The sequence below is a fragment of the Chroicocephalus ridibundus genome, chromosome 6 (genome assembly GCF_963924245.1).
Source record: "Chroicocephalus ridibundus chromosome 6, bChrRid1.1, whole genome shotgun sequence".
NCBI classification, from domain to species: Eukaryota; Metazoa; Chordata; class Aves; order Charadriiformes; family Laridae; genus Chroicocephalus; species Chroicocephalus ridibundus.
The window spans coordinates 40,739,031-40,765,237 of NC_086289.1; the positions used below are offsets into that span (position 1 = coordinate 40,739,031).

General features: G+C 46.5%; 1 protein-coding gene across 1 annotated transcript in view; it reads left to right on the plus strand.

Annotated features, from left to right (window-relative positions):
* Positions 1-16,338: 16,338 nt before the first annotated feature.
* Positions 16,339-26,207, plus strand: part of PAPSS2 (3'-phosphoadenosine 5'-phosphosulfate synthase 2) — a 31,662-nt gene continuing 21,793 nt past the window's right edge. The window contains exon 1 of the mRNA XM_063340146.1: positions 16,339-16,450. Within this exon, the coding sequence (XP_063196216.1) occupies positions 16,430-16,450 (21 nt within the window). The 5' untranslated portion in view covers positions 16,339-16,429. The remainder of the gene's footprint in view (positions 16,451-26,207) is intronic.

Below are 26,207 nucleotides of genomic sequence, written 5' to 3' on the forward strand. Positions count from 1 at the left end.
GATCCTTGTTATTGAGCATCCATTAGCTACTTAGGTTGTTAATTCTCTGATTACCTGTACGTAAAAATTAAGCTTTGCCTCCAGCGTGCTCATGTGCTGAGTCTGCAGCGCTTTTGTAAGTGTGCTGTTACTGGAACAGCATTGTCTTTGATCACGGCTCTTTCTTTGTTTTCAGAAGTATTAGTCTGTAAGACAGTTTGAAATAAACAAAATGGCATTGATTGTTTTCTAAAACAAACAATCAAAGCCCCCCAAACAGTATAGTCATAGGAAAAGGAGTGAAATGTCTTTAAAATTAAAATACTAAAGCCATGTATAACTTCCTGGGGGGGAAAGAACACAATCACTACCATCCCATCACACACCCTTTTTTTTTTTTTTTTTTTTTTAGATATATAATATATTAAACGTTCATTTTGTTAGTTGTCTAACTTTTGAAAAGGAAGCTAGTATTATCAGATGTTAGGTTGCCGTTGCTGGTATAATGGTTTATCTTTGAATTGTTAAATTCTTGCTTTCTTGGGCTTTGTTGTAGGCTGTTTCTCCTGATTGTCAGAGTCATTTCAAACCTGGCCATCCTGAGGCCTGACCTTACTGGACTGGAGTGAAGGTCTCTCGTGTCCTCCACAGCCTTTGAAAGGTAGTCAGTTATGGACCATCAGAAGAATTATATACAGATACAAACTATACATTGGTAAACCCACCAAAGCGTGGCACCAGGAGCAGGTGAGCCAGGGAGAGCTCATAACTAAGATTTCTGGGGAGTCTTTTTTTTTTTTTTTTTTCCCCACCACCCTTCCTGCTCCTATGAATTCGTTGTCTTGAGGCCAGCCGCACTTTCATCACCCATATTGTCGTGTGATGGTGGTTTCTTCGTTTTAAAAGTCCCATCTGTTTTTTTTTTTTGTTGTTGATTTGGCTGATGGGTGTGCACGTGCGTTTTGTCTTTGATATGCTGCCACCTTCAAATTCATCATAAAGACTCAGCAACTCCTGTGTGTCCAGTTCAGCTCGAGTGCTGTTTTTCTGCCTGATTTCTCGGGATTTGTAGAATCCTGAGAAACTATTTCTAAATTGCTTTCTTTCTGCTGTTGACAAAGTCTTTGAAGAGGGTTTTCATTGACTGTGAAATATATGTCAGGCCAGTGCTAGATTCTGCTTGAAGATCTGATACAGGTAGATGTTTGTAAAGGCCACGCAGCTTTTTTTTCCCTCCCTTGTTTGCGTCCAGAAGTGGAAAATGAAGATTATTATATCTAGATTAAGCTGCATTTACAGCTTTTTTTTCCAACTTAGTTTGCTACTTTAAAGAGACATTTTTACTTAAAATCAAGACAGAGGAGGCGGACAGGTTCAGGCTGATAGCATGTGGTCTTTACGGTGGTGGTTTATATTTTTAAACAATTCCTTTAAAAAAAAAATTCACAGCAAGCATTGTTTTGCTGACATTCTGTTGAAAGGTTTGAGCACACATCTTACTGTGTTTAATTAACAAAAACAAATGATTGATGTTCAGGGAAGGGATTACTCTTGAAGGGCTAGGATGGAAGGAACTAGCTGAATCACTGATTATTACTACTATTTAGGGGTCAGAAAAGTCTGCAGGCTTTTCCACGCTAGTCACCTGTAGCTCACGCGTTTCACTGGATGTGATAACAAATCCTGAACCTCTTAGAGAAACGGGAGGTGCCCGGCTGATCCCAGGAAGCAAAGTATGCACCCCAGAAAGGGGAACCGGATTGGGTCAGGCTGGAGGTCCTTTAGCCTGGTGACCTCTGTCTTTCGGTAAGATGTGGTGCGTAAGCAAACATGTAGGGGTAGAGCAAATATTTCCCCATACACTCCCAATTACTGGCCATTTGTGGCCACAGGGTTTTCTTGGGTTAGGGAAAGCAGGTTTGCGTTTAGCTTTATATAAAGCTCTTAATCAATTTTTCTTCGGCACGGCTCTCCTCTTGCTTTGTGAACCCAAAGCCTGAGGTTTGCCTTGCGATGCTAGAGCTCGGCTGTAGGCTTTGTGAAGGTCCAGCTCCTTGCGTTTCGCTTCAGCCTGCTGCTTGCTAGACGGGAAATTCAGTCACGTTTCTAGGAGCTGTGGTTTTGAAAACAGTAATAGCTTTCCGACATACTCGATTAGCAGAGTTAGTTACCATATGCAAATGCTAAAGCTTGGCATGTGTTCTGGAGCAGTTCAGTCATTTTGTGTGATACAGATCTTGTTTCAGTGTTGTGTTTTCCTGAACACCAGCAGTCCGTCTGATTTCCTTGGAGCATTTTTATTGGGAGAGGAGTTAAACGCTTGATCTCTCTTCATCCTGCCTGTGCTACTTATGGCTTGCATCTTCTTTTCCCCAGATAGGAGAGGCCCATCCTGCCTGTTTGTTCCTTGTGCTGAAATCATTCTGTTCTTCTAATTGTTATCATTGCTACTTCTGTTTTTGGCTTGGTTTCACCCTGTGCTTATAAATGTATTTACTGGACCAGACTTGCACATGGCATTCAAGGTGAGGGTGCACTGTTGACTTGAAAAGGGATGAAATGATGATTCTTGTTAAGTTTTGTAGACTTTTATTTTACACGCACGCTGCCACCGCCACCAGATAGCATCCCGTTTCTTTCCTTGATGGGTGGTGAGCTTCGGGCCAATGTGTCTGGAGCTCTTCACTTGGTACCTCCATCTCACTCCTGACACTATTTAAAAGTTATTAGCCACCAAAGTTCTATGGTTGTTTCTCAAAGAAGACCCTGTCCTCCCTGCATAATGTATTCCTTCTTGCTATTAGAGGCTATTTACTGGTCTCTGAGTGTTTTCGTTATGTAAAAATATCTGTAAAAATTGGAACAATTTTGTATTCTAATGTTTATGAATTTACAATATCCTGTATTTTTAATTATGGTAATTATTCATGAATAATTGCTTCATTAGAATAAATATATGAGAGGTGAATGATAGAAGGAATATTTTTAAACACTCAGTTGCACAGCTTCGAAGCATGGCATTATAGGAAAATAAGTTAGAAAGGAGTTTTTGAGAGGTCCTCTACTCCATCCCCCTGCCCTCTATGGCATCCTCTATCTGCTGATGGTTTGTCGAGGGCATTTGTTGTTCTCATCTGTTGTTCAGTGCATCTGTTATGTGGTGCCAGCTGCTAAGCACTGATTTTTCCCTCATTCCCCATATATTGAACAGGTGTTGAAGAGTGCTGGACTCAGAACTGACCCTGGCAGGACTCTGCGGGATACCTTTTTCCAGCTGGAGGGTGAACTATCCTCTATGTCTGGGTTTTCCGAGTTCTGGATCTGTGCTTTCTTTCCCTTTTATGGGTGTGGGCACCGCCAGCACTGTCATCCAAAACAGCAGCCCAAGGATTTTCTAAACCCTTGTCGTAGCCTGGCATCCACAGGTTTCATTTCTGCTGCAGAGCAAAACTGGCTTGTTTGCAGCGTGGTTGGCATTGGGCAGCCAAGGCAAGCTGTTACTCATCTTGGTGCTGGCTTCTTTGTGCCTACAAGAGTTTGATCATTGTTCTGGTATTTTTATGGAAATTAAAGTCAAGCAGCATATCTGTAATCGATGTCTCCTCTTACAGAGGAGAGAGTTTAGCCAGGTAGTTCTGGACAAAACACAGGGAAATGGCTCTTAATCCTCTCTGACCGCTCTGTTGTGCTTATTTATTTTACTGCTTTTCATTAGGTGTATTTTATTTAGTGCATGTGAAGCATAACTGCTCAGCTTGCAGAAATGAATGATGACTCCTAGTCAGAGGGACAATGTGCTGTTCTAAGGGACACCCCACAATTGTCCTGACATTGCAGGGGAGGAGATACTGTAGGCTGTTACATGTCCTCCACAGCCACTGTTTTACAGAATGTCTTTCACAACCGTATCCACCTATTGATTTTAAAAAAAAACCAAAACAAACAACCAAAACCCTAAGCTGCTAGTTCCTGGTGTATCTGCCAAAAGAGATTTGAAAGCCTTTGTCTTTCGATTTCCAGCCTTTAACCTTATACTTGGCCTTTGTGTCCCAGTTCTGTCTTCCAGCACATGCTCATCGACCTGCGTGGTACCCTTGGAGCTGCCACTTGCATCTCATTTTAGTCTTTACTTTGCCAGATCTGATAAGTTGATCCCTCTTAATCTCTCTTCCTGACTCTCCTCCTCACCTGACTTATTTCTTCTGTGTACCGGCTCTTGTTTCACTTCAGTTCTTTTGAACACAAGTGACCACAATTGTACTTGGTTTTCCAGATGAGGTCTTACAAATGGCTCACTTGCTGGCAGTGAGATTTCCCCTACCTTTCCTCTTGGGAAGGTTAATCATTATGCAAGTGAGGGTTGGTTGGTTGAGAGCTGTTTTCGGTTGCACTGTGGAGGTTTTGTGCTCTGCTTTCCATCTACTGCTACAGAACACTTTCACCAGATGTCCCAGGTCATTTCTTATGCATGGATTTGCGTATAACAAATTTCTTTACTAATTATATTCTGCATTTCTCTATTTGCCTGCATGTCTGCTGCTCTTATGATCCAGTACTGCTGTATAAAACCCGGTGCCTGGGGCCTTGTGCTCCCAGCCCTCTCAAGCATGAAGCATATGCAAAGTCCTGCTGTGGCTTGGCTTTGCAGGAGAGCCTTTGGGGTTCAGATTTTGCTTCACATAACCCAGAATTACAAGGCTTTGTGTCTTTCCTCTGTAGGGAATGCAGGCTCTGCCCCAGATGCAGCAGCCTGGATGTTTGGGTTTACAGCTAAGCTCCCCAGGGATTGATTATCCAGAGCCTCCACAGCTAATATCAGAAGGTTCCCCCTTCGTCTGTCGTCTTCTGGGGGCTTAAGTCAGGCGAGATGGATGCTCCTGCAGCAGGTCTCCCCTTTCACCGTCTCCGTGCTTCCTGATTGTAAAACCTCACTGTGCAAAACTGGTAGTAAATGCCACTCCCAGCGTGACATGGCCTGACTGTCCTGTGCCCAAGTGCCCTATGTTCTTGGTCAGACAGAAAGGAGGTTCTTGATAACAAATATCAAATGGGTTCTTGATAAGTTAAAGTCCTTTTTAGTTTTTTTCCAGAAGGTGCTGCATCTGCTGACTCAAACCAACTTTCAACATGGGACTCGAGATGAGTGTAAAAGCCAAATCTGGAGGTGGTGCTTTGAGCCGCAGGCTTCCAGCTGAATGAGGCAAGACAAAATTAACTGCAGAGGCTCATGCGACCTACTTAAGCTCTCACGTGCAGCCTTCAGATCAGAAAACTAAACAGGAGGAGACAGCTTTCATGGTAAATGAGAAATTGTTTCCATCCCCTATGACAATGGAGAGCTTTCAGGTTGTTTTTAACTGTATCATGGTTATTGGGGCCACTTAGCTTGCTGTAGCGTGAATGTCAACTGGCATTTGATGCTGCTGAAAGTTAGAGGGCTGTTAACCCATTTTGAGAAAGAGCCTTTTCTTTACGTCCTAAGGTTCTTCTCAAGCAGTTCAATCTGACTGACCAGGTTACCTGCTTGCTGCCAGCTCCCCCCGGTGCCCCAAACTCAGTTTTCTCTGACAATGACATAAAACAGTAGCTCAAAGGCAGCACAAAACAAAGCAGGGTGAACAAATAAGCAAAATTCTCTTCTTTCTTCATCTCCTTTCTTACACTGACAACAGGGGTTGAGTGGCTGGGGCAGCAGTGTAACTCCAGGTGACGTGCTCTGCTGAAGCCTGAATAGGACTGAACTCTGCACAGGAAAGCTGCTGTTCTTCAGTCAAGTCTCTTGGTTTCTGTTCAGCAAGCAGAACATGCCTTATAGTTGTTGCTTTGGTTCAGTGCACAGTATTCTTTTAACTTTTAATGGCTTTTTAAAGGTGGGCTGTGAGGGAGGGAGAGCAGATCGTTGAAGCACACCTTGAGGAAGGTACATGCTCAATCTAATGCCATCCAAGACTTAGAAAAGCAGGACTCTCCACCACCCAGTATGCTGTGTTGAAGGATTGGCCTGATGTGAACCACCAAACCGCTAGTCTCATCTAGCCTTCTGGCTGGACGTGGGGTGAGCTAACAGACAATCGTGTGTCAAGACATACCCACGACCCTTTGTGAAATCTCCTGGTAGAACATTGGTTCTGCTGGGCCCAGCCAGTATGGAATGAGACCTTCAGTATGTCCCTTCTCCCTTGTGACAGCTGCCAGGAGCAACACAGTTGTTTGGTCGACTCCATTGGGTTGCAAGCGCTGAAGATGTGCTTGTTCTCATTGCTCTTTGCCTGTTCCTCCTTTGCTCCAGTGATTCGGCTGATGTTTGAGGTTCATGGGAGGAGATATCACTCAGATGGCAGCGTGGGCTTGCGCATTTTCTTAGTGACTTGAAGGAAGGAGCTAAAAAGAAAAGAAATGTTATTTTCTTGTATTTCCTTTTATGCAACATGCGTTTTCAAGGACGCTATTTCTCATGTAGAAAATTGGTGTGTTTGGGTAAAGCATGCAACATGACCAGTAAATAATGACACCCTGATTTCTTAAAGCTTATTGCCTGTGATTAAGGATGGCTTTTCTAGGAGAACGGTAAAAGGACTTCTCTACATTATTCTAAAAATGACAACCTTGTGATAAAGTTCACCAAACCTGAAGTCTCACAGTTTTCCTTCACGTGGTTTACTGTAGGAATGGTCATTTATCTTAGTTGATGGCAGTGTATGTCTGTCTGGGTTAGTTACACAGGTTACCAGGCGGGCTAACTAATTATACTAGGAAACAGCATACAGGGAAGAAGTGCTAAAATTCAGTAGTGTATTGCAGATCCTAAATCATCTGTCCTTGCACAGGTGTACGGACAGAATGAAAACAGGTGAACAAAGTCAGTGAGTACCGTGGGGTTGTTCACCCACTGTGCTGGCTGAAGAAGAGCTTGGTGCTAGAGAGAGCTTGTGGTCATAACTGCCCGGAGCCTGGAGACAGAGGGAGTGGCGGGTAGAGCTGTCCTCCTGCAGTGCTGGTTTACTTTGTAAGAGGGTCAGGATGAACTGAAGACTTCAAAATGTTGTGATAGGAGCTGGCTTTGCTACCTGCCCGTGCTTCTCCGGCTGTAACACAACCTGGCCCTAGAAAGGTTGGGTTTCCTTGGCCCTTCCTTAGCCTCTGTTGACTTTTCTTCAATTATGACTGCTTTGGTGGCAGTTTTATCTACAAAGATACCAGGCTAGCTATCTTATGCCTTTTCCTGTGCTAACCTGCTTTTGGAAGAAGACGTATGTGGCTTTTAATCTCCTCATCTGAATTCCCAGATTGCAGCAGTATGTAGGGAATGTGAGTCTGTGAAAATGAGCTTTTGAGTTAATTTCAGGAACTGAAATCTTTATTCCGGTATTGTAAAGGGGACAGGATAGGGATATGGGCCAAAGTCTGTGATAGGGACAAGAAATCACGTAGGGCAAAGGCAATGGATCTAGAGCAGAAAATTACGCACAATAAATAAATATCTTTACAGCAATATGACGCACCGCAAAAAGATATGAAACCTTCCCGTGTTTCCAAAGGGGTTGGTAAAGTTGATTGTTACTGATTCATCATTCAAGGTGAGTACAAAGAAAGCAGTGCGCTTTTATGAGTAGAGCAAACTGCAGCGTCATAGCTTGCTTTGGCTGAGCTCCGTCATGTTTGGATCTACAAGCTGCCCTGACCAGCTGTGGAAAGTCAGTCAGACAAATCGCTGGCTATTTCTGTTGCTGTTTTCCTGACAAATATTCCTTTCCTTGTAGAATGTCATCCAAGCCCTGGTAGGGATATATTTTATACTTGTCTTGCTAAGATCCAACCTAAAGATGTGGCAGTGCCAGCAGCCTTCAGGCAAATAAAAGCCCTTTCAGTTCTCATTCTGTGTTTGGCCGGTGGCTCTTTTGCTCCATCACCTGCATGGCGTCTCCAAAACCTCAACCTGCGTGTCTGTGTCCTGAGATGAACGCTAGCTCCTGTGCCGTGAAAGCAGCCATTGCTGGATCATCTCCATGCTAGCTCACTAGGTGAAGCTGCATGTACAGCCCAGCGTCCGCATGGGGACATCGAGCCATTTGGATGGTGGTTTGGAGCCTCACCTCTGCCCTGACTGGGTGATGGCTTGGGATTGTAGCGCACTCGGAATTGCCTGCTGCTTTGAGTGAAATCCTTTGCTGTCCTGATTGCATCACCCATTGTTACTCCTGTAGCTGTGTGGCCTACAAATGCAAGGAGAGCGTGCGATCTGTCTGCAAAATGGAGCTGAGATTGCTCTGGCCCCTGTGCAGGGCTGGCGGAGAAGCCTCTAAGGCACTGTAGGTTTTAAAAGACAGGCAAAGGAAAAAAAGAGAAATACAAATAAAGAAAAAAAAGAGAAATAAGAATGAAGAGGTGGGTGAGAAAAATCAAGGACCCCTGTCAGAAGTTAGGGATCTAGGTGCTGAGTGATGCTTGAAGGATAGGGCAAATGTTTATACTCGCTCTAAAATGGACAGTGAAAGAAGCAGCTGTGTGATTGTATGTTTTTTCCTTATTACCATTTCTGTAATGATTTTGGGAATTTGCTACCTATGGGCTTGCTGTGGGGGGATGCCATCTCAATGGCTGGACCAGTTGCACTGGGAACCTTCAGAGCTGCCAGATACAGACTGGAGGGTGTGGAGGAAGGTAAGAGCCTGATGGTGAGTATTAGTGGTTGTGTCACTAAGGCACAGAGACTTAAAAAAAACCCAAAACAAACAAACAAAAAACCAAAACAAACCCCAAACAAACAACCCATGAAATCCCAGATCTGGGCATCAGTGAGCTCTGAAGTTATATGAGAAGTGGGTAGGTGGATAGGGGCAGCACATGTGCCCATCAGTGGGAATTGTGTGGAGCACAAAGGTGGCTGTTAGATTGTCATTAGAGGTGGAGATAGCTGTGAAGGTAGCAGCTTGTTAAAAGCTCTCTCTTCACCCTTGTCTTGCTATCTGGTGGTCAGCTACAGAGGAATGCAAAGATGTTTGAGAGCTTAAGCTGAAGTTTAATATCCTGCCTCAATGACTGGAAGACATTAATTACTATGATATCATAGAATCATAGAATGATTCGGGTTGGAAGGGACCTTAAAGATCATCTAGTTCCAACGCCCCTGCCCTGGGCAGGGACACCTCCCACTAGATCAGGTTGCTCAGAGCCCCATCCAACCTGGCCTTGAACCCCTCCAGGGATGGGGCAGCCACAGCTTCCCTGGGCAACATGCTCCAGTGCTTCACCACCCTCACAGTAAAGAATTTCTTCCTGATACCTAATCTATATCTCCCCTCTTTCAGTTTAAAACCATTACCCCTTGTTCTATCATTACGTGCCCTGAGGAACATGTCGTGTTCCTCCCCATCTTTCCTGGAGCCCCTTTAGGTACTGGAAGGGGCTCTAAGGTCTCCCCGGAGCCTTCTCTTCTCCAGGTTGAACAACCCCAACTCTCTCAGCCTGTCCTCACAGCAGAGGGGCTCCAGCCCTCAGAGCATCATTGTGGTCCTCCACTGGACCCGCTCCAACAGGTCCATGTCCTTTCTTGTGCTGAGGGTTCCAGAGCTGGATGCAGGACTCCAGGTGGGGTCTCAACAGAGCAGAGTAGATGGGGAGAATCACCTCCCTCGGCCTGCTGGCCACGCTGATGGGGATGCAGCCCAGGATGCAGTTGGCTTTCTGGGCTGCGAGTTGCACATTGCCTGCTCATATTGACCTTCTCATCCACCAGCACCCCCAAGTCCTTCTCCTCAGGGCTGCTTTCAAGCCATTCTCTGCCCAGCCTGTATTTGTGCCTGGGATTGCTGTGACCCAGGTACAGGACCTTGCACTTGGCCTGGTTGAACTTCATGAGGTTCGCACAGGCCCACCTCTCCAGCCTGTCAAGGTCTCTCTGGATGGCATCCCTTCCCTCCAGTGTGTCGACTGCACCATGCAGCTTGGTGTCATTGTCAAACTTGCTGAGGGTGCACTCAATCCCACTGTCCATGTTTCTGACAAAGATGTTAAACAGCATCGGTCCCAGTACTGACCCCTGAGGAACGCCACTCGTCACTGGAACCCTTTGAGTGTGGCCATTCCTTCTGCTCCTCTCCCTCCCTGTTTTGTTTTCCTGACTTCTGGATGGTGCTTTAGAGATGCAAAGACCCAGGTCAGTGCAAAGCTTGTTCCTGTCTTGGGCTCTGTTTCTCCCATTGTGAAATCTTGGCAAACTGGTTTTATACTTAGTGTTTTTGGCTGGCCATAACAGTCCCCAACAGCAGTGGGTGTTGCCAAAGCTGGAGGTTTCCGTGGCTGATTTGTTGTCACTTCTGGAGCTTTTGTTTGTCTCCAACAGCTTTCCAAAAGTTGGGGATGATCTCATGTGTTTGAATTGTAGAACAAGGAGAGGAAAAAAATAGTGTTTCCTGGTCTCATTAAAAGGCCAAATTGTTTATGCCAGCAGAGTGCCCTACCAGCCTGTATCTCTGGTGCTTCCAACATACTGTGCTTTGCTTTGCGTTTGTAGTTTATAAAACTTTCTGATTTGATGTTTCCTGAGTGAGGTTGTAGTGCTGCAGATCCATACTTGACTTATATACCTGGGATTCAAAGCTATTTGTGAAAAGCCCTGGGTGAAAGGTGAGTTAGATAAGCTGGAACTGCTTGTTGGGGCAGTCCAGTATCGGAGCTGGTATCTTTGCAGGCTCATGCCAAAGGTATTACGTGTGTTGATTTGTGAAATATTTAATTTTCAAAGGTGCCAATCTTAATGCATTCAGTATTTGATGAGCAGAACTTATTAGACTCCTGGTGACTGAAGGATGGCCCATTAACTGGGGTGAAAGCCTCACCAAAAGCTGTTGAGCCTGGGTCCGCCTTTCTTAGGTGTTTCTCCACTGATTTACCCTGTGGGCTCCTTCCTGAGAGCTGTCTTTAGGCTGTTTGTGCTCTGTAGGATCTCTTCCTCACTGCTTGCAGGTGGTGAGAGAACTCGGAGACTAACGCTGTGGCGGCTGTGGACTGGGGGAGCATGGAAGTGCAGGTGCTTTGCTGATCACGTAGGAAAACGTCACCTGAACAAAGCTGGAGAGGCTGAGAAGAAATGGTGTGGAAGATGACGACTTTGTCTTCATCACTTGAACAACTATGCAAGGCACTGAAGCTGAAGCCTTCATCCGCAGGTTCCTGGATGCGAGGAAAGCAAATAAAACAGAGCAGAGATAGTCTAGTTGTGGAGTAGTTTGAGTGCAGGGAGGATCGCACATCTGGCTAGCATAGCTCTGGCACGCAGGAGAGCTTGGCTTTCATGGCGCACAAATTCAAGCTCAGCCATCCTTCTTCCTGCTTCCTCCACCCTTTGCTCCAGCTTTGACAAATGTACAACGCAGAGCAGGCAGGAGCCACGGAGGGAATGGTGTCACTCACAACATTGCAGCTGATCTTGGCGCCCCTTCGCCTCAGGCTCTGATGTTAATTTGGGCGATGCTTTTCCAGCTCCATGTCAGGAAAGTAAGAGAATTCATGCAAGGATTTAAGAGTATGTCGTAGTGCAAAATCAGGGATGATGACCTCCCCCTTTATATCTCTCATGTGGGAGAACACTGCAAAGGGACACCCCTCTCCTTCCATGATGCTGGCCCGAAGGCTGCGGTACTTCTGGGGTTGATGCTATCCTGTGAGCAAAAAGGATGCGGCCTGTTTTAGTTTCCACCTCGGCCACCTTGCCAGGTGGGAAGTGACATTTTGTTGTCAGTGAACTTGTTACTTGTCGAGGTGGGCGTTGAGGAAGCCAGCGGCTGTGCCTGGCTTGCAAGCTTTCACATGAGTCTTGGCACTTTGTGGTAATTTCTTGGGTTGTGCTGGGGTGGGATTTTTGATTAGGAAGGTGCTGCAGTTGATTTTGAACTGGGAAGATGACACTAGGAAACCCCTCCCAAGCAGCTGCTCACTGGGCCTGTTTGGTGGAGTTATATATAGATTTTTCTCTCTGTGGGCCCTGTTAGTGGAACAGTAGGTTGCACAATGGGCTCTTAAGAAAGCTTTTTGTCTGGAGATTTACTGCCTCTTTGAGTTCTCCGTATCAGGGCGATACAGGCTTTTCCCCGTTCTGCGTGCACGAGGGCAGGTACCTGAGGCATAACTTTCTTTTGTCCCTCCCAGGAAGACGAGGAACAAAAGTCTCCAATCCCGTGAGCAGAGTGAGAATACCCACAAATAAAAATATTCCCTGTAATTGCTTTATTGTATGTAATAGGGTCCCAAAGTTGCCAAATCGTTCCTGAAGCTGCTTTTTACGAAGCAGAGAGACTGCTCTGGTCCCGTTCCGCCCTGTTCCCCCCCTTTTTTTTCCCCATCATCTGGAGAGATTTTGACCCCCTGCCTGCTTTGCTGTGGTGCTGCCGCTTTCCTCAGCTGCAGTAGGCTGAAGCTCTTAGAGCTTGTTAAATAGCCCAAGAAGGTCTTTAATGAAAACTAATTGAGTGTCACTAATTTGGATGTCTCTTGAGGTAAGCAACTAGATTTTTTTTTTTTCCTTTTTGCTTCATTTTGGATTCTGTTTCATCAATTACTTCCTTGAAAAAGCACAGGCGAATTAAAAGCTTGAGGCAGTAGCCATATATATTTGAATAATTAGAAGTTAGTGTTACAGAAGTTCATACTGTCTTCTGCATTGTGCTTGGGAAAATAGAGGAGAAAAAAATCCTTGATCTTTTATACACAAAATGTTTCTTATTTGCTCAATTTCTCAGGCGGATTATGAGCAGTCAATTTAATTCCTAGAAGGGAGGTAACTTTAATGAAGTTAGAAATGAAGAATGATGCAACAAATGGAGATAACGTTGACTCGTTTTCTGTCTCGCTGATAGATATCTAGGCGAAACATGGAGGTGTTACATGCTCTCAATGCTATTTTTTTTCTGTTATTTAGTAACAAAAGTTTTCTGTTGTTCCACTGACCTTTCTGCTGTTCATTTTTCATGAGAAAGAACAGTTTTTCCTTCAAAAATGTCCTCACTGGAACTGGTTGTGTATCAGGCCAGAATGGTTTGCAGTGGTCTATGGTTACAGAAGCCCTTGTTTCTGCCTTTTCTTTTACACAGACCCTTTCTTGCTGTTCCTCTTTATAAATAATAAATTATATATAATATATAATTTATAATAATATTTTTATAATTTTTATAATGTTATATTTATAATTTTTAAATAATAAATAATAAATATTAAATAATAATATTTATAAATTATAAATAAATATAATAAATTTAAAAAATAAAATTTATTATTTATTAATTTATTAATAATAAACTTATTTCTCCACTTGCTTTGGTCTGTCAGGCACGTTTTCAAACCTTTTTCTTTACTGAAGATACACACAGAGGAATGGTAATGTGGTAAGTGTGTAAAGACGTGAATTTAAAATTCATCACATAGAAGGAGAATATTAAATGTTCTTATCCAACTAAACGAAAAAAAACCCACCTAATAATAGTACTTATAGAAGTGAAGATGCATAATTAACTCATCAGAGATAATAACAGGCTCTTCTATGCTCCTTTAGAGCAGAGCCACAAATACAATGACAACTAAGGTTAATCTGTAATCACCTGTATTTTTCCTGAGATTTTACATACTTTTCCTGCCAGGTCAACATGGATTTGATCAGTTCCGAAGCTCTCACGTTAACAAATTTACTCAAATCCATGTACAAATAAAAGATAAGATGTTGACTCTGGGTGCTCTGATTTGGGCACGGCATAAAGTCACTTCTGAGGAGCAGCAAAATAGACTAAGCAGCCTTGGATAACGCTTGGGTGCCACCACACTGGCTGGAAAGCCGAGCAGCTCATGCCATTTTGCTGTGTACCCCCGGGCTTTCAGTCATTTAACGTGTCCTTTGCCTGATGTCCTCCAGGCGATGAGGTGTAGCCTGTGTCCTGGCTAGGCAATGGTTGCGGGAGGGTTCCTTGTACCAGGGTGTGTTTTTTCCAATGGATAATGTGTTCGGGCTTGTTTGCTTGTTCTTCCAACCATGCTATATTGTTTTTACGGCAGGAACTTAATCTGCGGCTGGACAATCGAAAAACCAATCTAAGGAAAGGCACGAAATGAGAGATGCTAAAAAGTGACCCTGGTATTACTTAGCCGAGTTAATCCCAAATGTAATACCCGGGTTTAACTGGAATTACACTGGGGATTAGTTCAGCTGATAGCTGATCGCACTGTAATAGCCGCCTGGCTTCAGGAGTTGGTTCAACAGGTGCTGCTTGCCTCCTTCCCGCCCCATTCCCTCACCTCCATGTTGTCCCTGCTTCTCCTTTCTCATGCTGGGCTGGGCCCTGTTCCTCCTCCAGCAAGACTCGTTTGAGGAACCCCACTTATTCCGCACTCTTTCCTTTCATCTCTCCCTTGGGGTTTCCCGTATTCTGCTTTAAGGGTCCTTCTCCCACTTATCTCAGGGAGCTTTGCAAAATCCCACCATCTTTTTCCTTTTCCATCGAGGGGCATCATTTGGGGCACCAACATTTTAAACTCTGCCAGAATGAAGGACAGAGATGAAACAGGAGTGTTTTTTTACACTGAACAACATGCATGGCTGCTGTGATTTTGTGTTGAAGAAGGTACCAGGAGATGCCCACAACTCCCATGCCCGAAGCAGGCGCTGTGTGTTGGACCTAGGGAGAGCTCTTGCTCTTCTGGGCATAGTTAAAAGTGAGTTATCTCCTCCTAGAGGAGAGGCAGCACTGTTTGCATAGCTGTCCTCATAGCCCTGGGCTGGATTCGTGGCCTGATGGGTAGGGATCAGGAGGACGTGGTCAGAGAACAAGTGCCATGCTGGATTGGGCTGTGCCTCCCCAGGTGCACACAAATAACACAACGTGCAGAATTACACACCCACTGGGAACATATCTTCCTTCATTGCTGGCTCACAGGCCGTCCCAAGAATGTAGTGTGGTTTCCTTCCACCAGGAGGTTGCCTGTCCTCCAATTCAGCAACATTCTGGGATTTGAGCTTTTCCAAGGGTGGTAAATTGAGGATTTTTGGCAAAGCTGTCAGGCATGAGCTTCTGTTCCCATCACCTGCTGAGCTTTCTGTGCCACTGGGCCCCTGTATGTTTCTTTCTAACCTTGGCATTTTGGCCAAATGGTCAGGGGTCAGCCTACAGTGCTGCTTGTTTTTCAGCATTATCATTATCCTCCACAGGTGATTTTTTTTTTTTTTTTTTTTTAAATTGTTCTGTGTGGGATCTTGAACATATGGGTGGTTCCTGGCTGGAATCAGGACCCATTGTCACCTAGATGATGATGGCTTTTACCCTAGAGGCATGCAGCTGGGCCAAATGCCCCTGTTTCAGCAGCCAAATGCGCCTTTCCCCCGCTCCCTGCCTTGATGGCAGGGAGCCAGCTTGCCTCTTGGCTCTGTGTCCGCAGGCGCTCTGGCACAGATACAGGCTGGGTGGAGAATGGCTTGAGAGCAGCCCTGAGGAGAAGGATGTGGGGGTGCTGGTGGATGAGAAGCTCAACATGAGCCGGCAATGTGCGCTTGCAGCCCAGAAAGCCAACCGCATCCTGAGCTGCATCCCCCTCAGCGTGGCCAGCAGGCCGAGGGAGGTGATTCTCCCCATCTACTCTGCTCTGTTGAGACCCCACCTGGAGTCCTGCATCCAGCTCTGGAGCCCTCAGTACAAGGACATGGACCTGTTGGAGTGGGGCCAGAGGAGGCCATGAAGATGCTCTGAGGGCATGCTGCTCTGGTGCTGCTGTGAGGACAGGCTGAGAGAGTTGGGGTTGTTCAGCCTGGAGAAGAGAAGGCTCCGGGGAGACCTTAGAGCCCCTTCCAGTACCTAAAGGGGGCCTACAGGAAAGGTGGGGAGGGACTTTTTACAAAGGGCCTGTAGCGATAGGATGGGGGGTAACGGTTTTAAACTGAAAGAGGGGAGATTTCGATTAGATGTTAGGAAGAAATTCTTTGCTGTGAGGGTGGTGAGCCCCTGGCCCAGGTTGCCCAGAGAAGCTGTGGCTGCCCCATCCCTGGAGGTGTTCAAGGCCAGGTTGGACGGGGCTTGGAGCGGCCTGGTCTGGTGGGAGGTGTCCCTGCCCAGGGCAGGGGGTGGCACTGGGTGGGCTTTGAGGTCCCTTCCAACCCAAACCATTCTGTGATCCGATGATAACTGAGTCCAAACTCATCTTTAAGGGAATTTTAGATTCCTGTTGTTGAGCTGGGGCCGGGGGCGGGGTTGTCGTTGTGTGTTATCCCCTGTGTCCTTCGGGGGAGCCGCCACGACGCTTCCCCGTCCGGAGGTTGCCGGGCTCGCCTCGCCACGGGCCGGGGCGGAGGAGGAGGAGGAGGAGAAGGCGGCGGGGGCGGGCGCAGGGCGAGAGGGGCCGGCCCAGGGCCGCGCTACGTGTGGCGGGCGCCCTTATAGCCGCGTCGCGGCCCGGCCCGGCGCCGCCGCCCGTCACCATGTCGAGCCAGCAGCAGACGGTAGGGCCGCGCCGCGGGGGCTGAGGGGGGCTGTGGGGCGCGTCCGGCTCCCTGAGGAAACCCTCTCCCTAAATCCGCTTCTCCCCCGCAAACCCCGGGGTGTGGGGGGGCTCCCTTGGCTCAGGGATGGAGTGGGTCGCGTTGGTGAGTGCCTTCTGCTCAACGCCAGCACCGGACCCAGGGTTTTCCTCGTGGTCTGGCAGAAGGACGTGGAAACCACCGCGTTGCGGTGCTGGGCGCTGAGGATGAAGGCTCTTGCCATGAGTAGGTCCACCTCGGTGCGAAGCGGTGGGCGAGGCACGTTGTCCTGTGAGCACCCTGGCTGTCCCCCAGGTGGGTCCCGCATCCCTCCGCCGGCGTTTGGCAAACGCCCGGTGCCAAAAGCTGCCGATCCCCACGGAGAGCGGCTGCCCCGGCAGCCTCCCAGGCGAGGCCAAAGGTTGAGCCAGCAACTGCCTCCCTGACGGCTTTCCGAGTTTCCTCGCCCCGGGTCCCACCCGTGGGGAGAAGCTGGTGAGACAGCCATCACCACCACCGCCACCGGTCGGCTCTCAGCATTGCCACAGAGCCAGTTCTTTAAAAGAATAAAGCAGGCAGCAAAGAAAAATGATAATAGCTGGAGCATAATTCAGTTAGAAATTAAAATTGCAAATCACAGCCGTGGCGAGAAATAGTTTTCCGCTTGCCAGCTGCTCTCCCTTACTTCTTGGATTGGGGATGTGAAGTCTGGGTCCCTCTGTCTGCACAGATGTTTTCCAGGTTTTAAATCAGAACCATAAGAAATCTTGACGTCTCTCAGGCTGCTTTTGCCGGTTGATATTTTTTTTATTTTTTTTTTCTTCCTCATCGTAAATTTGTCAGATAGATTAAATGCATTTTGAACACACTGGTAATCTGTCCGGATAGGAATGCAACCAAAACCACACGTAACAAAGCATGCCTATGTGGCAGGGTGTTCTTGGAAATGTGAAAAGCTGTGGTTTAAGGATTATTTCAGGGAGGGGAGGTGCAAGACGTGAGCTGTGTATGGGAGTTTTGTTTATTGCTGGGACAGGAGGGAGGCATTACTGAATTTCCAGAATAATCCTTCTCCTTTGCTTCTACCCTGGGCTGGAAAATGACCTTTATAAGCAAGATTGTGGCTGACCTTCGTACTGTGACTGTCAAAACAGATGCTATCAGGTTGACAGTTGTAGGCGTATTTTCATCTACTTACCTGCTAGGTGTGTGATAGAATGAGAAAAGGCATGATTTCACTAATTACGAGAGGTTTCGTTAATTATGATGAAACAGTGGTGATATCCCATTAGTGATCCTCCTGCTCTGTCGCCAGGGAGGTGTGTTGCACACAGTGTAGGTGAAGTTCTCACTCCTAACGTGGTCTCAGTGGCTCATGGGTTTCAACCATCTCAAGTTGCTATCAAAGGTATGGGGTAAGACATTTCACTTTGATAGGGCTCCCTTGATCAGCACAATTATTTGCATACATACACGGGCAATTGGGTTCCATCTCAGCACAATGACATGGTGTGGTTGGTTCAGGAGGGTTTGAGGCATCGACAGCCCATCAGAGACTTTGCCTAATGAAGGAGCAGATGATGGCAAAAAGTGCTTCTGCAACCAGCAGCCTAAATGCTGTAGCTCACAGGAGTTTTAATGTGGTGGTGAATTTTCCATGACACCTTTCGTAGCTGCAACAACCAAGATGGGTCCAATGGAAAACGAAGACAGGGTGGACAAAGTAATTTGCGCTACTGAGCTCCCTATTAGCTTGTCTTTCTGTTGCCCCTTACTTGATCCCAGCTTTTCATTCTCCCAGTATGAACTCATAAAAATCTTTACTCTACTTTACTCATAAAAATCCTTATCACTAATAAAATCTCAGTTTTTACCCCTTCTTCATAGTGTGGGTGATGTGTTAATCTTTCTCCCGGAGACAAGGTTTTGTGAGGCTGGATGTTTCCAGTGTTATTCACTGTCTGAGACTCTGTCAAAATGGGTTTCGCAGGTGATGTTGCTTAGCTGTCAGCTTTTGAAAGGCGCAGCAGTGCTAGCTGTTGTGAGATGGACTGGCTGTGTTATTCGTCTTGATTGGGAAATGGAATAATTATAAGCCTAGGATTTAAAGCCTAAATTCAGCCTGAACACTCTCTGGAGTTTGAGGGTAGTTTGAGGATGTTTTAATTACACACCCATTTATCGACAGAAGCTTATGGTAAGGTACAAAGAAGAAAACTTTTTTTTTTATTATTTCTGCATGTGTTGTCCTTAAAAATGAACATTCTCTTAATTCTTTTAATTCTGCTGAAGACCCAAGACTTGATGTGCAGGAATCTCTCTTTGGCTGGTTAGTACGGGCACGCTCTCTTCATTTCTGCTCATGACGCTGCAAGAGGCATGAAGTCCTCTACGTGCTGGGCAGCGCCCTTCTGTTCACAGACCTCATTGACAAAAAGCATTTATTTCTGACCAGTTTCAGGACCGACTTTTTGGGGAGAACAGCAGCCTTTAATGATGACCTTAAAGACTTAATGTTCCTTACACAGGCCTCCTGTGTGCCCCAGTGGCAAAATCCTGCTCTCTGGAGTAAGTACACCGTCAAGTAATTGCAGTGAGGAGCGTGGAGCTGTGGGACTGCCCTTGTTTATTGTGTGGGCTCTCGCACAGCACGGCATTCAGGGCTGAGCGGTTCTTTTTGCCCTGTCGAAATAGCAGCTTGTTCTCCCTACACCTGCGGCGCCACTGGTATTTCCGCAGCTCGTTACCTCTCCCCGCCGAGCAGCGTTTTCATAACGAGCAGGAGGATACAGATGGTGCAGTGTGCTCTGGGGAAGCAGCGTGCCAGGGAGCCCAAACCCACAGGCACGGCCCTGCCTGGGAAGGGCTGGCCCCTGGCCGGGGTGACTGGCTGCCTGGCTTGCGTGTCCCCACGGGTGCGTGGAAAATGCACCTCAACGTATCTCATGAGAGCGAGGTGTTTGGAGCCGGCTGCCAGAGCCCTGCCCTGGCAGCGGGCGGACGTCGTCCTTGCTGGCTGCTTTCAGTGAGTTGCTCTTTGGATGTCCTTACAGGTGCTTAGGGGGAGAACGAAAGCCCAGTAGCGAAACCGCCTCTTTCAGGGTAAGTGTTACAGCTTTGTCAACTGCCTGGTCTCCTAACAGTGTCTCCAGGAAGCTGGAGAGCGTGGCATGTGGCATCCCTTGCTTTCACCGGGATGCAGTTTCTGTAGCCCAGTGGGTCACAAAGCTGTAACTTCTGATAGTTTGGTTTTGCTCGTGTAGGGCTTAAGTGCACAGTTGCAAATTATGTGGTCTTATTTAAAGATAAATTATCGTGTACAAATAATTTAGATTTTTTTTCTTTCAACTTACTTAAAGAGAAGGAAAAAAAAACCCACAAGATCAGATGACAGCCCTGAGGAAATATGAAGAGGCTTAGTTTCTTTGCCTAAAACATACATATTCTCATGCTGAAAAAACTGCAGCCACAGAGGGAGTTCAGATGGACTGAGTGATATCACAGGCTGTGCAGTAACGTATGTGCCACCTCATCAGTTTAATTGCAAAGCAAAGTCAGAGTTTATTAAAAAAAACCCCAAGCCATGTGTTCATCTCCTTGCACGCTTATTCTGTTTCTACCGCCTTGACCATACAGACTGAAACATCCGAAAGGATGTTTGTGTTCGAAGCGGTTCTGGGTAGCTCGTCACAGTGACACTTGCAGAGGCGACAGTGCGGCAGGCAGCAGAGCCCTGATTTCAGGGAACCGGCGTGGCTTGGTCTGGGTTGAATTACTCAAGACAGTGTTTCTGATGTTTCATCCAGCAATTCAAAAGTCTTGGGTTTACAGCTGTGATTTATTTTGTGAAACGCAGTGCCCAACTCATTGCACCGTGACGGTAAAAGGAGATTGTTTTCTACTTGCTCATCACGTGCTTAGTATTTCTTGTTTTATTTTCTGTCACTTTTTTTGCTTTGTGTCTCTTCGCAGATCACAGAAAGGTCAGCAGATTAACTATCTTGATATGCTGTTATTTCAGCTTCTCTTGTTCCTTATAGCGCGCTCCCCTTTTCTCCTTATTTCTTTTGAAGTCCTTTGCTATTAGAAGGTTACTTTCCAGTCAGTTACCTCACCTCGATGTTTCATTAACTTGCACTGTTCTGTGGCACTGCCAGTGTGCCAAACCCGTGTTTATTAACCATACGCAGCTCTGTAAGAGCAGGGATGTTCAATTTGGGGAATTTCAGGGAAGAAAAGCCAGAAATAGTTGCAGGCTCCTAAACATGAACGCCTCTTTCTTTCCATGGTTCGGGAGGCTGAGCCGTCCAGAGGATGGAGAATATGAAATAATCAGCTTGGTGCAGTCCAGCCTCAGAAGCTGCAAGCTGGGGACCTTGGTGGACCTTCCCCAAGTGCGGGAAGGCTTGTCTGGTGTCCCCTGGCAGCAGGAGAAGCAGGGTATGTTTTCTAGCAGGATGTGTGGACAGAGCATCTCCCAGGGCCGTAGAAACGCACGTGGAAAAGTGGAAGGGTTTTTCTGCTGGGGTAGGTGGTTCCTGCCTGGACACCCCTTCCCTCCAAGGGGAGAGGCAGGTAGGTCAGGCCTGATCCCTGTGGGTGCACTCAGAGATTAGTCTCTTGCTTTCCCAGCAGAACTAGTGGCTTTTTGGGGTTTCTCTTCATCTCACAGGGGCGTTTTTGGAGGAGCACAGCTGAGCGCTGACGCTGGTGGTGGTGGTCGGCATGGTAGGTGCCATCTGGGGTGGTGGCCGGGGCACTTAAACCCGACTAATTTCTGCAGCTCCGAGTTGAAGTGCTTGAGTCAGCGTGTTGTTTCCTGTCCTGCTGCTGGACTCCTGGATAAATAGACTCTAGCCCCGTCTGGTTTTCAGGTTGCACCGATTAAGTCATGGACAGTTACAAATCTCTACCAAAAGCTGTAACTCAGGCGTAGGTTTCCATCCATGCTGTCCTTGGGCAGCCCGTACAAGTGGTTTTAGGCAAGACAGGGAATGATTTTGAAGACCCCACGCCACCCAGACATGTGTACTGCAGCTGCAGCCTAGATTTAGGCCACGGGGATTTTGTTTTTTCTGGAGGGTTTTCAAGAGAAGTACTGGCATACGTGCATTTTTTTCTTTCTTTTTTTTTTTTTTACTGGGCTGATGTTGATCCTGGAGGGTTTCTTTAAATAGCCTTTAAAAATGAAAAGAGCTTGCCTATCTGAAACCAAGTGTTTTAGATAAACTTGCAGCTGTACGCACCCACAAAAGATAAGTGGCATGCAGGGCCTGTGCTAATGCTCCTAATGACATGCCATGCCTTGAACTTGTGCTTTGGTCACAACACTCGTACACTTTGGTATCTTAAAAGTCCATTAAGAGAAACGTCATGTAATTCAGGTTACTGTTTATTAATTTGCTATTAGCGTGAGCAAGGTGACTAATGATTATCTCTGATTTAGCTCTGAGTCACAGCTGTAGGATGTGAGAAATAGTTCCTTAATGGTCTCACAGCTTAATAATTTCTGAGTGAAAATTTACTTAGAGTGTATCATTAACAAAGGAGGGATGCAAAAAAAGCCAGGTCAAAGCATTCGGCGCAGATGCGCGTCACGAAATTGGATGCTGGGAAGTTAGGATTTTTGCCTGTAGGGCTGGGAGCTCATTGCTAGTGCTGCCTCCCCATCCCTCGCAGAGCGGTCCTTTTTTGCTTACTTACAGCTGGGCTCGGTTACAACTGTGTGTGTTGAAAGTTTTATCTACTGAGTGGATGCCAAAATGTGCTGGCCTGTTTGGAGAGCAGGGCTTGAGAAAGGAGCCAGTTTGCATGGATTTTTTTTTTTTTTTTTTTTTAACGTGGCCTCTCTTTAAATGCAGCCCTTCGCATTTGTTGAGGATGAGCTTTTTTGTGCATCTTTGGGAAATAACCATGTGTACCTGCATTTTCAAGACTTTCTGACCTTGAGGTCTTTGTGGCCTCTCTGGCAGAACAAAATGTTTTCTTTGATATCAAACCATTTTTCAGCTTTCCATTGTGGTGCAAAAAAGTGTGTCGGGCGGGAGCTCATTTTTCAGGCCTGCCCAGCCCTTCTGATGGGAAGATCATTTGTTTGTGTTGCCAGTGGGTGTGGGAACAGGGGAAAACCCCCTAATTTTAGAGGAGTTGACTGCTGCTGCAGGGGACCGAGTGGCATGCTTGCCTCTGCCAGGGACCCTGGGCATGATGCCAGACAAGTCACCTCAGCCATGGCTAGGGCAGCTCATTGCATCTCCCCCATCTTTTGCAAAGCTGGTGTGAAACTGTGGGGATGGATGTGAGGACCGTCGAGCTCTTGGAGGTGCAGCCTGAAGTCCAGGGGAGCTGCTCTTCAAACATGTGTCATTTTTGTAGGGCTTAAATATTGCAGGTGCTCAAGTCTTTGTCTGCTGTTTGCTACTCTTCTGTGGCTGCAAAATTGGGGATGATGCCACCCTCAGAGAGGTACGGGGAGTTTGTATGGACTTTTGAGGGACCAAGTAAGAATAATCCCCAAGGAAAATGTGTAACTGTCCTTCAACTAGCCTTGGAGTAACATGTAACGACTGAGACCTGTGCCTACACTTGGTTTAGGGAGGGGAGAGGGAAATGCTGAATAGTTGCTCATCCAAGAAGAGTACAATGTTCTTGGTCCTGACTTAGGCAAGGGTCTAGGTAACTCCACGTGTGCTCACGTAATTAAAAGCCTGTCTTGTAGCTTGTATGTGTCAGATACACAGGTAGACGGGGCAGGAAACCTTCATCCTGGTGTCTCCGAACTTGCGTCCTCAACTTGGGACTTGGCTCCTGCAGCTTGTTGTGTAGGGTGGCACATTCCATGGCGTTATGGTGAAGACAAGCCCACCTTTAGCCAACAGAAATATTGAGGGGACTGAGGAGGTACTGAGTTGAGGGGAAGGTCCATGTGGCCCCGTCTGTAGTTTCCAGCAGCAGCCGAGAGTGGGGGTCAGGGAAGAGTTTATGTCTGGGACACCACAGTGCATTGTCCCAGCTTCCATTGATTGACTTGAGATACCAGAGGCCGTGCCTTTCTTCCTGATAGTCCTTGATGAACTTTCCTTCCATGAATTCATCTTAATGTTTTTTTCCAGACGAGTGAACTTTTGGCCTGCCCCTGTTTAACCGTGTCCTGTGTGTGGGGGGGAGTTCTGGCCGAGTTTCCCCACAGTCCTTCCTGCTGCTGCTTTTGCACTTTGCAAACCTTAAAAAAAAAATAAAAAATCACTGCGGTGGAGAGAGGTTACCTGTTGCCTGCCGGTGACCGTTGACCATTGCAAAATCAGGTGCGTGGGGTTCAGGATGCCGGGTTCAAGACTGTGCATCCATCCTGGCTACTGAATGAGGCAGGGGGAAGCACCACGGGGCTGTGACGCTGAGCCCCCACCAGCCTGGGCTTGTGTCCAGCTTTATTCTTTCAGCAGGCTGCCACGATGTCCTGTAGAGGAGAAGAGACGCAAGAGGATTAGTACTTCTACAGAAACATATATATATATATACACACTTTAAAACCTGATCAAGCTGCTTGAAATGCAGATCCTCTGTAGTTCCCACTGCTAATGAAACCGCTAGAGCTTCACAAAAGGTACAGGATTTCTTTCCTGAGAGGGATATGGTGGGCATGTTAAAGGCAGGTGTCTCATCCCCATATCGTTTAGAGCCAAGATGGGCTCAGTTCAACCTGTGCTATCTTGGAGGGTGGAAGATTCTTCTTTCTTACTTAGCAGAAGGTGGAGCTGGGGTCCCCACCTGCCTGCTGATAGCCATGGTTAGATGTTGGCCTCCAAGTTTGAAAACCTGTTGCAAACTGAGTTAATAGAGACACAGAACTGCTGAATATGGCTGGCTGGGTTTCATGGTAGAGCAGTGCCACCAGGCCGGTTCAGCTTTTAGAGGTAAGTTAACGACAGTCCTGGTTTGTTGAACTGATTTCTGGAGCTCTCAAAGGGAATGGTTTTGATGAAACGGGATGTCACTCTCCTGGCATTCGCTGGAGGACCCTCTGGGTAAGCTCATCCCATGTGGCATCTCTGAACAGCAGAGCTTGTGGTTTTGATGGTAGCTTACAACTGAACAAAATTTAGCTCAGCTGACAGTCTCCTGACGCTGTAGTGTGAGTTTTTCTTTGCATGCCATTTGGTGCAGGAGTCCTGGCTGTCTGCTTTGCGTGTTTTAGGGGGTAGGATGCCTGCCTTGCCACGGTAAGAGAGGGGACATGTACAGTGGCTTATTTACCATAGAGAGCCACAACCCATCAGTTAAATTCCTAAATCAAGATTTAGGAATTCCTATCAAATCAATCAAATTCCTAAATCAAATTCAAGAAAAAAGAAAATAATGATTACACATAAATACAACTCCTCCCTGGAATTTTTTTTGATACTGAAGTTAACGAGTAGTCAAAATACGTAGCCTTCTCCTTCTTTCCTCTTGTCCCTGAAATCTGAGGGACTGATACTCAGCTTGCCATTTCCGTAACCTGGTATTTTTCTCCAAAAGAAGGCACAGAAGCACAGCCGTGGGTACTGGGTAGTTTTTCCTGGTCGGGGAGCGGTGGTGTGCTGCTCTCTTTCGGCGCAGTGTTTCTCACGCAGATGCGGTTGCACTGTGTGGAGCGGCTCAGCTGCTGTCGGTCATGGCTCCGTGCATCGCCAGCCGCTGGATTTGCTCTCGGAGGTCCTTTGGTCACGTATTTCCCTTATTTTTGGTTTACTCGGAGGTTAAATAGCTGTACTTGATCACTTTCTAGGGGTGTTCAATCCCAAAACTTGTCTGTACTGCAGCGAGAACGTCATTTATGTTCCCTCGTTTTGCAAGATAAGTGGTTTTTATGTGGTCGGTGGTCCCGCAGTCTTGATGTGATGCAGAGCAGCCTTGTGGCAGACCCCAGGCATCAAAGCAAAGCAGTTCTCTTTTTGCGCTGTCAAACTTATTGTTTGCAAAATGAGCATGAACCAAACTGCTGAAACGGCTTCATTTAGGGGAGGTAATTTAGCAGAACTGCTCTAAATATAAAAAATAGGGCAACCATGGGATGATTTCTTGTTTAAATTGTTATTTTTGTCAGCGGCTGACAAGATGCTTTATTTGTCAAATATTTGTTGCCTGTGCAGCTTTCCCTTGTGATTTCTGGAATGAAGATGGGAAGATTTTTTTTTTTTTTAATAACATCTGTCCCAGCCTTGCAAGTTTGTCCCAAAAACGTAGGAGCACGGGATGAGTCACTAGTTTTCCTGTGTGGAGGAAATTAGAGTAGTGATATCATCTAATTCAGAGATAACGAAATGCCTGATCTGGGTGCCTTCAGAGCGGCAGATTTTAATGCCCAATGTGCTGGTTTGAAGTCACACAGTCTAGAAATCACCATCTGCTTTGGAGGCTGACTGGAAAGTGAGCCTGGCTTTGTTGATCTGGGTTTTTTTTTTTTGCCAGGGTTGTATAAAACCTGATTGTGGCAACCCAAGCCACGCAAATTTATACCAAGAGAAAAATATTTTTGCTGCGATCAAAAATAAGGTCTTGCTAAGAGCTCCAAAATTCCTGTGGGTTAAGAAGAAACACTTTAGCTAACACCACCTTGAAAAACTTGTGTGTTAGCGATGTTTGGCATCTCCAACTGTCTGTCTCCAAGCTGAAAGACTGCTTGTTTCGGGTAACTGGGATGTCTCTGCTGGTCTCCTTAACGTCTTCTGTGTTACGTTCCTGGCAGGGGACTGGGGCC